The 14,693-nt window shown below is 36.9% G+C and overlaps 2 protein-coding genes across 2 annotated transcripts; both read right to left on the reverse strand.

Moving 5' to 3' along the window:
- Positions 1 to 2,354: 2,354 nt before the first annotated feature.
- tysnd1 (trypsin like peroxisomal matrix peptidase 1) lies at positions 2,355 to 5,694 on the reverse strand. The gene is made up of 4 exons (XM_048205190.1): positions 4,279 to 5,694; positions 4,000 to 4,130; positions 3,099 to 3,284; positions 2,355 to 2,775 (listed from the first exon to the last, which is right to left on the reverse strand). Exons 1-4 carry the CDS (start codon positions 5,334 to 5,336, stop codon positions 2,573 to 2,575), a joined length of 1,578 nt encoding a protein of 525 aa, XP_048061147.1. The 5' UTR covers positions 5,337 to 5,694; the 3' UTR covers positions 2,355 to 2,572.
- A 3,959-nt stretch (positions 5,695 to 9,653) lies between these two features.
- On the reverse strand, positions 9,654 to 13,274 carry sar1ab (secretion associated, Ras related GTPase 1Ab). Its single transcript, XM_048205192.1, has 7 exons — positions 13,124 to 13,274; positions 12,277 to 12,350; positions 12,055 to 12,174; positions 11,832 to 11,897; positions 11,524 to 11,627; positions 10,884 to 11,015; positions 9,654 to 10,758 (listed from the first exon to the last, which is right to left on the reverse strand). The coding sequence occupies exons 2-7, from the start codon at positions 12,332 to 12,334 to the stop codon at positions 10,642 to 10,644; spliced, it is 597 nt and encodes a 198-aa protein (XP_048061149.1). The 5' UTR covers positions 12,335 to 12,350; positions 13,124 to 13,274; the 3' UTR covers positions 9,654 to 10,641.
- Positions 13,275 to 14,693: the final 1,419 nt, after the last annotated feature.

Below are 14,693 nucleotides of genomic sequence, written 5' to 3' on the forward strand. Positions count from 1 at the left end.
CTGTTATCAAAATGAATCTGTTATTGATGTTATTGTATACAAAAAAAAATCTGTTATTGTTCATGATCCTTATTATTAATCAAACTATGTGTTGATGAAAATAATACTAGAATATAAGAGCTAGTTATTAAAAATAATGCATTCATTTTCTAAAAGAAATATTAAAGTTAATAATACTGTGTAGTAACGTTAAACATTTTAATGACTTAATCATTGCTGTTTGAGCTGCGCACGCTGAAGCTGAAGAGAATAAAAAAACCCATAAACTGAAAGTTAATTAACTTTCAACTTTTTAATTAATCAACGGAACACATCCTATATAAAATAATCCAGATATTAATACAAAATAAAAATATTACAACTAGTATTTGCACAAAATCACGCACAGATGAACTTGAAGTAACCTCATTGAAACTCCGAAACACAGCAAATAAGCCCAAATAATTCACAACGTTATTTTACAAGTATATACGATTATAATATCATGTATAAGAAGACAGTCCCAATCATATTAATGTTTTGTCTTACTTTTTGAGCGCTCGCACTGAAGCTATAGATGATCATCAGCTCTGTGGGTTATTTACCTCAACGAAACATCCTTTATGAGAATAATCAGATATTTATACTTAATAAAATTAATAAGTTTTATCTGTACAAAATGATGCGAATGCACAAGTGAAGTTTGAACAAGTTATGTAATCAATGTTTAACTCAGTCGACGCGCTCTTACCACAACAACACGCTGAAACAACAACACAGAGAATTCACAACATTTTATTACAATAGTGTCCTCGTTATAATGTTACGTAAATGACAGTCCCAGCAGTTATTAATGTTGTGCATTGCTGTTTGGCTGCCAGTGGTGTGGTCCCTTCTGAATGAAGCCAATAATTCTGCCGATCTAACTACTTTGGGATCAAATAAATTTGTAGTTCTGACGACTGTTGAAACGGCTAACAGCACCACATATCCAAGATATATTATAAATTTGTTGTGAACCTTCTGAAAGCGTTTCGTTGGCCTTCCTCTGGTAGTTGTAGCTGCTGTCACCATAGACTTAAACAGGGCGCGCAGCTGTGACCGGTCCCAAATATGGCGGCGATAGAATACAGTGACGTCACATGAAACCCATGTATAGAACATACTTTTGTAACGGTCGCAAAGCAAGTTCAAATATAGTACCTACTTAGTTCGCGATTTCGGACTCAGCTTCAGCCGGCGTTCAGACGTGAACATGGAAGCGCTGAACTGCATCAACTGCGTACGAGTCTGACGGTAGAGAAGATATTGCTGAATAAAGTTATTTTTATTTTGTTTTTGCACACAAAAAGTATTCTTGTCGCTTCATAACATTAAAGGGTTAGTTCACCCAAAAATGAAAATGCTGTCATTAATTACTCACCCTCACATCGTTCCACACCCGTAAGACCTTCATTCATCTTCAGAACACAATTTAAGATATTTTTTGATGAAATCCGATGGCTCAGTGAGGACTCCATTGAGAGCAAAACCATTGAAACTCTCAAGGTCCATAAAGCTACTAAAGACGTATTTAAAACAGTTCATGTGAGTTCAGTGGTTCTATCTTAATATTATAAATCGACAAGAATACTTTTTGTGCGCCAAAAAAAAACAAAATAACGACTTTTCAACAGTATCTAGTGATGGGCCGATTTCAGAACAATGCTTCAGAGATTTACGAATCGCATCAGTGGATCGGAGCACCAAAGTCACGTGATTTCAGCAGTTTAGGCGTTTGATAGGAGATCCGAGTCACTAATTCAATACAAAAGATTCATAAAGCTCAGAAGCTTACTGAACCACTTAATCTTAATTTGTGTTCCAAAGATGAACAAAGGTCTTATGGGTGTAAAACGACATGAGGGTGAGTAATAAATTACATTATTTTCATTTTTGGGTGAACTAACTGTGGTCACGTTGACTATCTTTAATACCTTTCTGAACCTTGAATGACGGTAATGATGTTGCTTTCTATGGGGGATAAAAAAAAAAAACCTTGGATTTCATCATGAATATCTTAATTTGTGTTCCGAAGATGAACAAAGGTCTTACAGGTTTGGAATAACATGAGGTTGAGTAATTAATGACAGAATTTTCATTTTTGGGTGAACTAACCCTTTAAATTTTTACAAAAATGCATTTTTCTGTGTTGACACAACTCATATAATACTGATCCAGTGCAGCATCCTGCTTTGTATCTACCTAAAATGGTTAGAAAGCCCTGGTTTCTAACTATTTTATGAAAAAAAAAGTGCATGATGAAACTGTAATTTAATAAAACTATAAAAAAAATTATACAAATAAAGGGTGCAGGAATTTATGCAAGATTTTTGTGTAATTTTAAAGAAATCAATCAAATTTAATTGTTTTATATTAAAAAGTCAAATAAGAATCTAATACACCTTTTTTATGTCAATACACAGGTGTCATTTTATCACATTTATATGTCATATTATCAACATTTCCCTGTTTTCAGCAACCTTACAACACACAAAGGTTAATTTTACTAGTGTTTTTCAAGCATCTTATACATTTGCAAAAATCAGACTGATCAAAGCTTGCTTTGAATGCTCTGTAGTCTCCATATCTTTCTGACTTCATCCTCTGCACTGTCCAAGACCTTAAACACAGCAGCATCTGCAGTTTGATCAAAACGTCTCAGCAGAGGTTCCAGAATGGTCACTGGGATGCTGAAGTTCAGGTGGGGATAAGTCACTTCTGCTGTGAAGTCTCTTGTGTTGCTGGACACGATACCTAATATTTAGATATACAAGATAAAATAAAACATATGAGAAATAATCTGCCTGTGAAAGCTTGATTTAGTCAGACAATGTCATTGTCAGCAGATGAAAACATGGAATGCTCCAATGCTGAACTTTAAGGTGAAAAAAAAATGCTTAATTGGTCCTATGTTGCCCCCTTCTGGTTAGAGAAGGAATAGTATATTTCATATATCTCCACTGCAGACTGGATTTGTACTGAACAACAACTGGTTGATGTACTGATACAGTAAACAAAACGTTTTCCATTAATTCCCAACTATTTAAAATTATATGTATGAATGATATTGGTATTACCTAACAATTCCCCAGTGGCAGAACGAACCACAGCGCCACCACTGGCTCCAGACTGCACTGCACATGTAGTCTGTAGCATCACAGGCTGAGACTGATGGCTGATGACTCTGGATAAGATCCCCGAGGTCAACGAGGGGCCACAGCGGCTCCCTAAAGCTCCATAACCCACGACAACTACATCCTCACCTAAATAAACACAGAACATGGAAATTTAAGGTGCTGCACAGGGACAAAGTACACATAGTTGCAAAAAAATTTTGTTGTAGCTGTTACAAGATTTAAAAAAAAATGTATGTTAATAATACTATAAACTGAATTGTATTATATTTATAATACATTTAAAATGTATTTTACTATGGAGGGCAACAACTTTATATTTTTTACATAGTCAACAAACGATAAATTTAGATTTGCAAGTAATTTTATAGTTCACTGTGCATTGGTAAATCATATTTTTGACATAAAAAGGCATATTTTGTCACAATTTTGATGTTTTATGTGATAATTATGTCATACTTTTTATTTTTATGTCAATGTTAATGTTTTATCTCTTGTATGCCATATGTATGTCACTTATGACTTAGTCCCCCGGTCTCACTGTTGTATGTAAAATATGGGTTAAATATAAAATATAGTGTCAAATATCACTTTGATTGTTGTTGTATGTAAAAGACTGGGGTTAAATATTAAATATACATATAGTGTCAAATATCACATTGATAAAAAACCTTATCATATTTGATTATGAAGTTATTACATATATAAACCAATACACACTGAAGGAACATGTATTATTTTTTTCTTACATTGGTGGCATCCACCACTCCAAAAAAATCTCAAAACAATTAAAACAATTATGGCTAAATATGATTTTCAATGAAACAGGTTTGCAGCGCATTACCTGGGTGAAAGTATGTGGTAAACTGCGGTTTTATTGAGTCTGTGAGGGATTCCTGAAGCTCCACTACAGCGATATCATATGGAGATGATGGTGCTGATGAATACAGCACCTTACCACTTACTGCATGAAATCTGGGGTGGAAAGTGTAGACATTATCAATCACATGGTGATTACACAATAATACCAATAATATTGTAACTTTAACAAAGTTCAACAAACAAAATATCACTTCTTTAGGCCTCATAATAATGAATAATGCAGGAATTTTAAGCCCAGTACCTTCCTCCAAAGTTGACTTTGACTGTAAGAACAGACTTTTCATTCACCACATGCCTGCAGGTCAGAGCCAGGTTGTGATTTAGTAGCACACCAGAACCCCACAGCAGGCCGGTCTCAATCAGTGCCACTCTGGGGTAAAATTCAGAACCTGAGGGTCGGGCTGCAGTTAATGGAGCTTGAATAGAGCCAGTTATTAACTGTGATGACTTTTCTATCATCGACTCCTGTATGGCTCCAGCCTGTATCATGTTTTTCAGAATGAGGTGAACAGAGCACACAAGTGTCAGTCCAATCCATTCATCAGATTTCCAGCACAGTGGTGAAACGATCAAACCCATGAGGTAAGATCTGCCTCCTTTGCTAATAAACACGCCTCCTCCTTCGGTGCCAGGCAAGCAGCGGGCATCGGTCAGGATCAGTGCATTCCCATCTCCTGCCAGATTGCTAACTATACCTTTACTAATTGAGTTCATAAAGAGGTCAGGACAGAGACCACCAAATGGAGACCCACATGCAATAACATGACATCCCTTTTTAAGAGTGCCACTCTTCACCCATGGAATAGTTTCTTTACAGGTGCACGTGGACGAAATGGGCACTTTTAGGAGTGCAAACCATGTTAAAAACCTGGAGTCTTCCAGGAGTTCAGTATCCAAACTACCACTATAAAAGCCCCAATTTTCGGCCCCCTTGAAGATTTTGTCAAATGCTTCTTGAAACTCCACGCAATTGATCATCATTAACAATTGAGCTTCTTGACGGCTCGTGTTGCGTCTTTCCAGTACACACGATTGCTTGGCGCAAAAGTGATTGTAGTCTACATACATTTTTGTCTCTTTAGTTAAACTTCCAGAATGCAATATCTTCGTGTCTTTCTCCATGGACCGTCTATCATTTATAAAGCGTGAAAACATAATGCCACTACAGACAACAATTCCAGACTGGTAATTTAGAAATACTCCACTACAGCTTATTGCTCGATTCTGAGATCCAGATGTGAGGTTGAGGGGCGTCTCGGATACCGTGACAATACAACATGCCTCTTCAGCGGTCTTCATTTTCAAACTCTAGATATTTAAAACAGGAACAATAAAAAAGGTCTGAGTTTTTATGCTAATAGTAGATGAGTTTTTGCCTCTTACAATGAGTTCAATATACAAATGTCAACCGCGGTGCTGGCAGGTAAGATTATTCAAAAAAAAAAAAAAAAAAATCATGCTAACAAATACAGTTTGGAACAAAAGCAACTGGTTAGGGTTGCAACGTTAAAGTCTATGGGGGCAAATAATGTAATAATGGTTATATTAACGTATCGCCGACTTTATGTTGTTGCATGAGTTCTCCATCTGCAGCGCTTCCTGGTATGATTTCGTTGGCGTGATCACGTGGTCGTTAGCGTGCCCTCCTATTGGTTCATCCAAGTCCGACTCTTTCGAACAATTCATTTTATAGAACCGGTTCAGTAGTTCTTTTACGTCGTCGTGTCCGAAAGAGACGTTTCTCGCGTCAAGCCATTCGTGAATCGTTAAAGGATTAGTTCACTTATAAATGAAAATTTCCTGATAATTTACTCCCTCCCATGTCATCCAAGATATTCTTGTCTTTCTTTCTTCAGTTGATAAGAAATTAAGGTTTTTGATGAAAACATTCCAGGATTTTTCTCCTTATAGTGGACTTCAATGGAGCCCAAACGGTTGAAGGTCAAAATTACAGTTTCAGTGCAGCTTTAAAGGGCTTTAAACGATACCAGACGATGAATAAGGGTCTTATCTAGCAAAGCGATCGGTCATCGTATCGTTTAAAGCCCTTTGAAGCTGCACTGAAACTGTAATTTTGACCTTCATCCGTTTGGAGACCACTGAAGTCCACTAAGAAGAAGAATCCTGGAATGTTTTCATCAAAAAACGTAATTTCTTTTTGACTGAAGAAATAAAGACATGAGCATCTTGGATGACATGGGGGTGAGTAAATTATCAGGAAAATTATATTTGAAAGTTGACTAATCCTTTAAGTCCAACTTGTGAACCGGTTTGACAGATTCATTGAAAAGATCCAACTAAAAAGAAATTTTCGTTGACGAATCGGACATCATTGTTGAGTTTACACATTGGACAATGTTCTTGTGTGCTCACTTAGCCCATGCAACAGATGTATAGGTTCAGTATTGCCAAATAGCTTTTTAATTTGAATCGTCTAGGACAGTGGTTCTCAACCTTTTTTGGGCTAGCGCCCCCTATCCATTATCTAGGTCATTTACCGCCCCCCACCCCCACTCACACACACACACACACAGACACAAACAAAAAAGGCTAAATGTCTTTATTGAAAGTATGCTGATTATTCTGTTTTAATAATAATAATGATAATAATATGTATTATTCACATCTGTGTTTTCTTATTATTATTATTATTTTTATTATTATTATTAGGCTATTATTAATAATATTATTATTAATATTAAATCCATAGCCTAACTTTTTTGTATTTAAAATGTACCTGTCATGTCTTGTTTTGGTGTTTCATGTTCACATTTCATGGTTAATTTTATAGTTATGCTTTGTTTCATTGCTTTGTTTGTTTCCCTTGTTTTGCCATGTGCTTTGTGTCAGGTGATTCCTTTGCACTCATGTGATCTTGTCATGTGCTTCCCCTGTCTCATGTGTCATGTTCTCATTGGTTGCTTTCGTCATGTGGTTTCAGTTCTGTCCTGTCATTGGTTCTTTGTCTTGATTGTTCACAGGTGTTCCTTGTTTGTCATTAGTCTCTTTGTATAAATAGCCCTCATGTTTCATTGTTATCTTGTCTAGCTTTGTTGTTATGTAACCCACTTTTGGTGAGTGTGTCTGTTTCCAAGTCAAGCCATGTCAAGCTACGTCTTTGTTTTTGTTCATGTTCATGTTCATGTTCATGTTCATGTTCATGTTTTGGATTACGATTAAAGCTGCACTTGGGTTCTCACTACGCTCGCCTCCAGTGGACTCTGTTACAGAAAGCTAGACCCGCCATGAACCCAGCAGTTTACCTCCTGAGCCTTAGTCAAGGTAAACGTTCTGTTGAGGACTATGTCCAGGATTTTTGTGATACGTGCCATCGTGAGCCAGAGCCTTGTCATACCACGGCTGCCACACCAGAGCCTCGTCATGCCATGCCTGAGCCTCGTCATGACACACCTGAGCCTCATCATGCCACGCCAGAGCCTTGTCATACCATGGCTGCCACGCCAGAGCCTCGTCTCGCCACGGCCGCCATGCCAGAACCTCGTCATGCCTCGGCTGCCACACCAGAGCCTCGTCTCGCCACGCCTGAGCCTCGCCTCGCCACGCCTGAGCCTTGTCATACCACGGCTGCCACACCAGAGCCTCGTCATGACACACCTGAACCTCGTCATGCCACGCCAGAGCCTTGTGGGGTGGGGTGGGGTGGGGTGGGGTGGGGTGGGGTGGGGTGGGGGGGGGGGGTACTCCACGTATTCAGGGAAGCTTCCTCGAGGTCCCTCCCTGGACAGCTGCGCTTTGGTGGCGGTGTTAAGGCCGGCATACAGGAAGTTGCAAAGGCAGTTGTCCGGGAAATATGTAGATGGTGCTAGGAACAAAAAAATTGTCCAAATGTGCCTCGAGGGAGCGGTCCTTCTGCTCAAGGCAGAGCAACAGAAGTGCGGGTGTGTACATTGTGACGAAAACACAAAAAAAGTGAAACACGAAAAAACACTGACATGGAAAGCAAACAAAAAACACGCTGCAATCTGTATAACTGTTTTTGGTCCGGTATTCTGTTACAGTAGCTGGTTAGGAGCATAAACACGCACGACGAGGAGAATAGAAGTATAACTTGCTTTAATAAATCCACAAGGAGAGTAATCCACAAACAGGTACAACAGGTAGAACACCACACTACACAAGAACGATACTGGACAATACTACACAGGAAACACAGGGTTTATATACATGGGAACACAGGGGGTGATTGGACACAGCTGAATGTGATGATTGGAGTGATAAGTAACCATGGTGATGAACTAGTGGTGGGAAATGGAACAACAACAAGTCCAAAACAGAGTGCACATGTAACAACAAGAACACATATGAACAATTAGATTAAATTATTATTGTATTATTAATTATTTTTAACTAGCCTATCGTGAAACTATCCAAGCAGCATTTTGCGCTCAGATGTGACGGTGGAATTAATACATTACCTAAATGTGATTACAGAATATATTTAAATTAGTTATCCATCAAATTGTCATTTCTCCTTACAGTCTTGTGAGTTAACAATAATGCCCAGTAAATTACTTTGTGAACAAAGAAAACATTTTGGCATTAGGCATTGGCATTAATGCCTAAAAATGTAAAAGTTTTACCTTATAAATATTTAGTTTAGTATAATGAAATTTAGTTTCATTAATTTTAAAATTTGTCACCGGAGTGAATGGGAACATGATTTATTGAAAATATTTGAAATATAAGTGGTTCTTAAGTCAATACTTTTTTAATGGCTTGTAAACTTTCCATTCCTCCACTGCATGTCCACCACTGGATAGTTGTCAGCGTGAAACACATTTTTGTGTACGTGAATTCTTGTCAGCGCTTTAGCGCTGGTCTATGACTGGAAAAATTATCGTTGGAAAAGAAACGATACATAGCTTACATGTTGCGTTAAAGTGGCAGATTTTAGAATGTTGTAGGCAATTCTTTTGCAAGTAATTACAAGTTTAATCTTGTCTTGCTTGGATCTTTGGTATAAACTCGTGAAAGCCCCCCAAGAACACCTGAACGCCCCCCTTTTAAAAATCTTGCTTCCAACGCCCCCCGTTGTTCTCTGAACGCCCCCATTGAGAAAGACTAAGGTAACACAATCTAGGTAATAACTAGGTAATAACAATCTTAGGTAATAACAAGGTAATAACCAATCTTAGGTAATAACTAGGTAATAACTAAGTAATAACTAATCTTGGGTAATAACTAGATAGGTAATAATTAGGTAGTTATTACTTAGTTATTACCTAAGATTGTTATTACCTAGTTATTACATAAGATTGTTATTACCTAATTATTACCTAAATTGTTATTACCTAGTTATTACCTAAGATGGTATTACCTAAGATTGTTATTACCTAGTTATTACCTAATATTGTTATTACATAGATTGTTATTGCCTAGTTATTACCTAAGATTGTTATTACCTAGTTATTACCTAATATTGTTATTACCTAGTTATTACCTAGATTGTTATTACCTAGTTATTACCTAAGATTATTATTACCTAGTTTTTACCCAGGATGTCACAAATATTTTACTATTTAAAATGTTTATTCAAATTGCTGTCTATGATTCATATACATATCTATGTTTTTGGAAAAGAGCAAACTACACACCGAAATTTCAAAATATTTTATTTGTGTTGCCTACTTTATTGCATGCTACAAGGTGCTACAAGTGGCACGTACATAATTAGCCATTTCAAAAGATTGAAAATCCCAATCCTTTCACATAAGCCTATTTACAAATAGGGGTAAAAGTGACCTAGTAATATGACAGATTTTTCTATTGCAAAGGCAATATGAACTAAAAAAGCCTATGTACTTTCATGTCCTAACTGCAAATAAGTCACAGCTGACAGTCAAAAAGTACTTATTGCACAATTATTCAGGTAGTTTAGTGTTGAAACAAGCTAATGTAGAAACATCACTGAAAATGAAGAACATCAGCGCATATCAAAATACTACATACAAATCAAACATTTGTAGTTTTAAATATTAGGTATAAATATTTAATTGTAAATCTCAGCAAATTTGATAAGCAAGCATGTATACATTGGCAGTCCACACCTTCAGAAGTATTTCCTTTAAACAGGTGGGAAATACAGCACTAGGAAGAGCCACCAGCATTAAGGCACTGAGGTAATGTAACATGTAACATGAAAAAACACTGATTCTGTATCATCTAATGATTGTGACATCAGAGCGCAAATGATATTCACCTGATTAGAAGTCCTTAAATCAAATGTACAAAGGTATGTTTAACTTTGGCAGGGTATAAAACTGACACTCAGGTGAACAACATGTTACAGGATGCCATCCCTTAAAATAACCCAGCTTGGTCAACTGTTAAAGGATGCTGTATTTCTAACCCTTTTAGAAAAGTAAACAGCATAAATTGCATCTTAAAAAAGTAAAAGTGTAAGTAATTGCTACCGTAGCTTATTAAATAAATGCATATCTCAGATACTGATCTATCACCACACTGGATTTCTTAGGCTCAGATAATATATAACACCCCTGGTTACTTAATTTCATTACAAGATAAATAATCAATTAATAAATAAGGATACATCAGTTATGAATTAATAAACACATTAAATATGTTAATCAATATACTGAGATAGCCATCGAAAACCTTCACCATATCCTTGTCTCTTCAACACACTGCACATAAAGACTTCCATTGGCCTCAGGTTGAGTTCTTTCAGTGATACATTCCCCTGTGTGGATGTATAGAGACAAAATAAGACCTTGTATTGTTCCAGAAAATATTATACATTTTATATATTACATACCAAACTATACAACAAAATGTTTTAGATAATATATTTCCTCAATGATCTACCTTTCCAGTGGTGTGTCCATAAAGACCAAACATTCCTCTCAGCGCATCCTCACTAATTGCTTCTGGCCGGTCAATTTTATTCCCCAAAATAAGGATTGGCACATTGGAGATGGTTTCATCAGTTAAGAGGGCCTATGGTATAAAGAGCAATCATTATTATTTAAATATATGGCTGTTTTGATTGGTGGAATTGGGAAGAAAATTTAAAATTGTGCAATAAAGTCAGTGCTGTGACATTTCCTCTGGATATATTCATAGTTAAACTTGTGTAACTATGTAACTATCTTGTCTTAAAGGAACACTCCACTTGAAAATAGGCTAATTTTCCAACTCCCCTAGAGTTAAACAGTTGAGTTTTACTGTTTTTGAATCCATTCAGCCGATCTCCAAGTTTTAAATAGGAAAAATATCGAAAATCTTAGGTAATTTTTGAGCGAGATGCTAACGGTCTAATCAGATTCAATGAACTATGCTAAGCTATGCTAAAAGTGGTACCGCCAGACCCGGAGATCGGCTGAATGGATTCGAAAACAGTAAAACTCAACTGTTTAACTCTAGGGGAGTTGGAAAATGAGCCTATTTTCAAAAAAAGTGGAGTGTTCCTTTAACAAAACTCTTGATTATATAAAAGTAGACTTACATCCAACTCAATTTTGGCTTCTTGTAGTCGTTCATGGTCAGCACAGTCAACAAGATACACTATCCCATTTATTGCTGGAAGATAATTTCTCCAAACTCTTCTTGCTGAGAATTGTGAATTGACAAGATCATTATGTCTGGTTGATCTAAATTTCTAAACACATATATATATATATATATATATATATATATATATATATATATATATATATATATATATACACTTTTGTTTAATTATAGCATTCATTTTTAATTCTTAAATTTAAATTCTAGAATTATTAATCATTTATTATTAAATTCTATATTTACCTTGAGCATGACCACCCAGGTCAAATGTTGTGAAAGTCATCCCAGCAATAGTCAGTTCCTCAGATGCTAGCAGATAGGACAAAAGACAGTACATTGTGCACAATGTTTGCTCCAACAAATCTAGAATTCAGCTTGTAAGAATAAGAAATATTGTTTTTGCACTTTACTTTGTAAACCTATACAACTCATATTAAAACAATAACATATGTGGCATTTTACTTACTAGGGTGAAGTGTTGGAACATGCTGCCCTAGTCGATCATCTTTAAGCATGTGCAATAATGTTGTTTTTCCAGCATTGTCTAATCCAAGAAAAACTAATTTCCCAGACTTTTTATAGAGTCCTAAAAGGAAATAAGAGTAGGAAATAAGAGTATGAAATCACAAAAAACAGTTACATGATGATTGATGCTCATCTGTTTTTCAATATCTGGCTGATTCTTTACCTAATAATTGTAACACACTGCTGAATCCTCTGTACAGCCAATCAAGTATGAAAGACATTTTCGTAGCCTGCTCCCTGAAATGAAATAGCAACAGAATGAGATATTTGTTCCAATAGAGTACTGCAAGATTCAAGACTTTCCAATGGGCTCTGCTAACTCCAAAATAAGCTCTTTACCTAAATCTACTGTAAGTATGTGGAAAAACAGCCGGTAGCTACTACTAAATGGCCCAAGTTAACGTTTTGCCTTCAAGAGTGCCTTTAAGAAAAGAGACACAAACCCCCTCATAGCTATTAGCAATATCCCGCACGCAACATGAGCAAGAAACTATTTCTAGTTGCGAGACCTTGTCACTTGACGCCATGGATATAGCACACAGACATAGCTGTCACTCAAATGACAGCAAGTCGTTCAACTTCAAGTGCATTTCTATACATTAATAACGGACTTATTGTGTTGTTTATTAGGTTGAATACATATTCAACCAAATATTATTGTTCTCTAACTGTAACCATCGCAGTATACACAGCCCAAATGTTTAGCGCGCGTTTTCTAGAAACACGTCAATACAGTGGAGGCGCTTTAAACACACTGAAAACAACAGCCAGATATGCTGGTCAAAGGTTGAATGAGCAAAACAGAGTATTGTGAAGGTAAAAAAAAAAAAAAAAAGCTCAGCATGACGTTATAGATAAAACCTGGCTTTTTAAAAAAAATGTGTCTATTAAAAATGTTATCCACTTAACGTTACAAATATTTTAACAGTCGCGTCGTTTGTAATGTTGCGTCATTTGTAAATAACACATAACACTATGAGCTCTAATATGGGAAATATTCGTGTCAATACCTGTAAGGGTCCGCGTGAGTAGTAGACCAGTCAGTCCGGTCTGTGTTCTTCTGCTGAACACCAGCCTGAATTTGACGTTCAACCGGAACTGCGTAGTTGTGTGCATAGGGTGGTCTCAGATCGATTGTAGGTTAATGCGTTGTCATCTGGTTGCTAAATGTTGACTGACCTGCATCTGTGTGGTCTGACAGCTAAGATTTACATTTAAAAGTTTGGGGTTGGTAGGATTTTTTCAGTTTTTTTTTTCAGTTTAAAAAAAAAAAAAAAAAAAGTATTTTATACTTAGGGGAGAGTGGGGTAAAGTGAGACACTTTTTACATTTGCTCCCCTCTAAGCGAGCTAAAATGATATATCAGTAAAATTTGCACATTTCCCATTAATTCAAGATGTTTCCTAGCCATAGAAATTATCAGAATGTATTCAGGATGAAGGTCAGTGAAAATATGATTGTTTTTAAAAAAGTCATCTTGTGTCTCACTTTACCCCAGCTTAGGGGTAAACTGAGACAGACCAGAGAAATCAAGGGGGTAAACTGATCCACTTACTTTTTCCACTCTGAAACTACCATAACAACACATGTTGCAACGTTCGAATCCTGACAGCTAGCTTGACAACCACACATTCCAGAACTAATGTCGGACTAGTAACAGAATCATGGGGATTGGTCAATTAACACACACTTGAAAGTAACTCTGAACAAAATCAAATACAACATAATATAATTCAAAATATTTTAATTAACATTCAAATGACAGATAGAACCAGTTAGATTAGAACACAGTCTGGGGGTCAGAACACAAGACCTTTAGGGTGCGTTCACACTTGTCATGTTTGGTTCAATTAAAACGAACCCTGGTGTGATTGCTCAGTTAGTGCGGTTTATTTGAACATATGTGAACGCTGCCCTAAAAAGAGGCCCTAAAAAGAGACCCTAAAAAGGACAGAATCCTCACGCATGTCGGTTTTTCTTGTCATAGTCGCGAGTTTGCCCATCACAGGCATCAGACACACGTCTCGTTTGTGTGTGTGATGGATGGATTCCTGCCGCTGTTTTGACTACTTTACACATGTTATAAGCTCTTCACAAGTTCCCAGCTGGCCAAAATACCATCACACGCAGGCTACGCGCTGCTATGCACACACAACGAGCGCATTTACCTCAGCACACAGCATTGTTTGGGATTTTTGTTAAGTTCCGTCTCAAAATAGGCAATACGTCATAAAATCTGACCAATCACATTGTGAATGTATCCCTATGCCTCAAGGTTCGGTATCTTTTGGTTCGGTGATAAAATTGCCAATCTGAACTCTAATCGGACCAGGACTAAATCTTCTTTGGTCCGGACCAAATGAACCAAACGAACCGAACTACAAGTGTGAACGCACCCTTAGAGCCAGCTAGTGTCTGGAGGTCAGAGCAAAGCACAATCAGAACCAGCTAGAACAGCCTGGGACTCAGAACACAGGACTAGACCCACCTGTATTAGAACATCAGCCTACTGTCATCCTCTACAACTAGGCCTACTCTACATTCCAGCCCTGAAGGTTACAGGGAAAGATGAGGAGTTGC

This window comes from Megalobrama amblycephala, linkage group LG10 (genome assembly GCF_018812025.1).
Source record: "Megalobrama amblycephala isolate DHTTF-2021 linkage group LG10, ASM1881202v1, whole genome shotgun sequence".
Lineage (NCBI taxonomy): Eukaryota > Metazoa > Chordata > Actinopteri > Cypriniformes > Xenocyprididae > Megalobrama > Megalobrama amblycephala.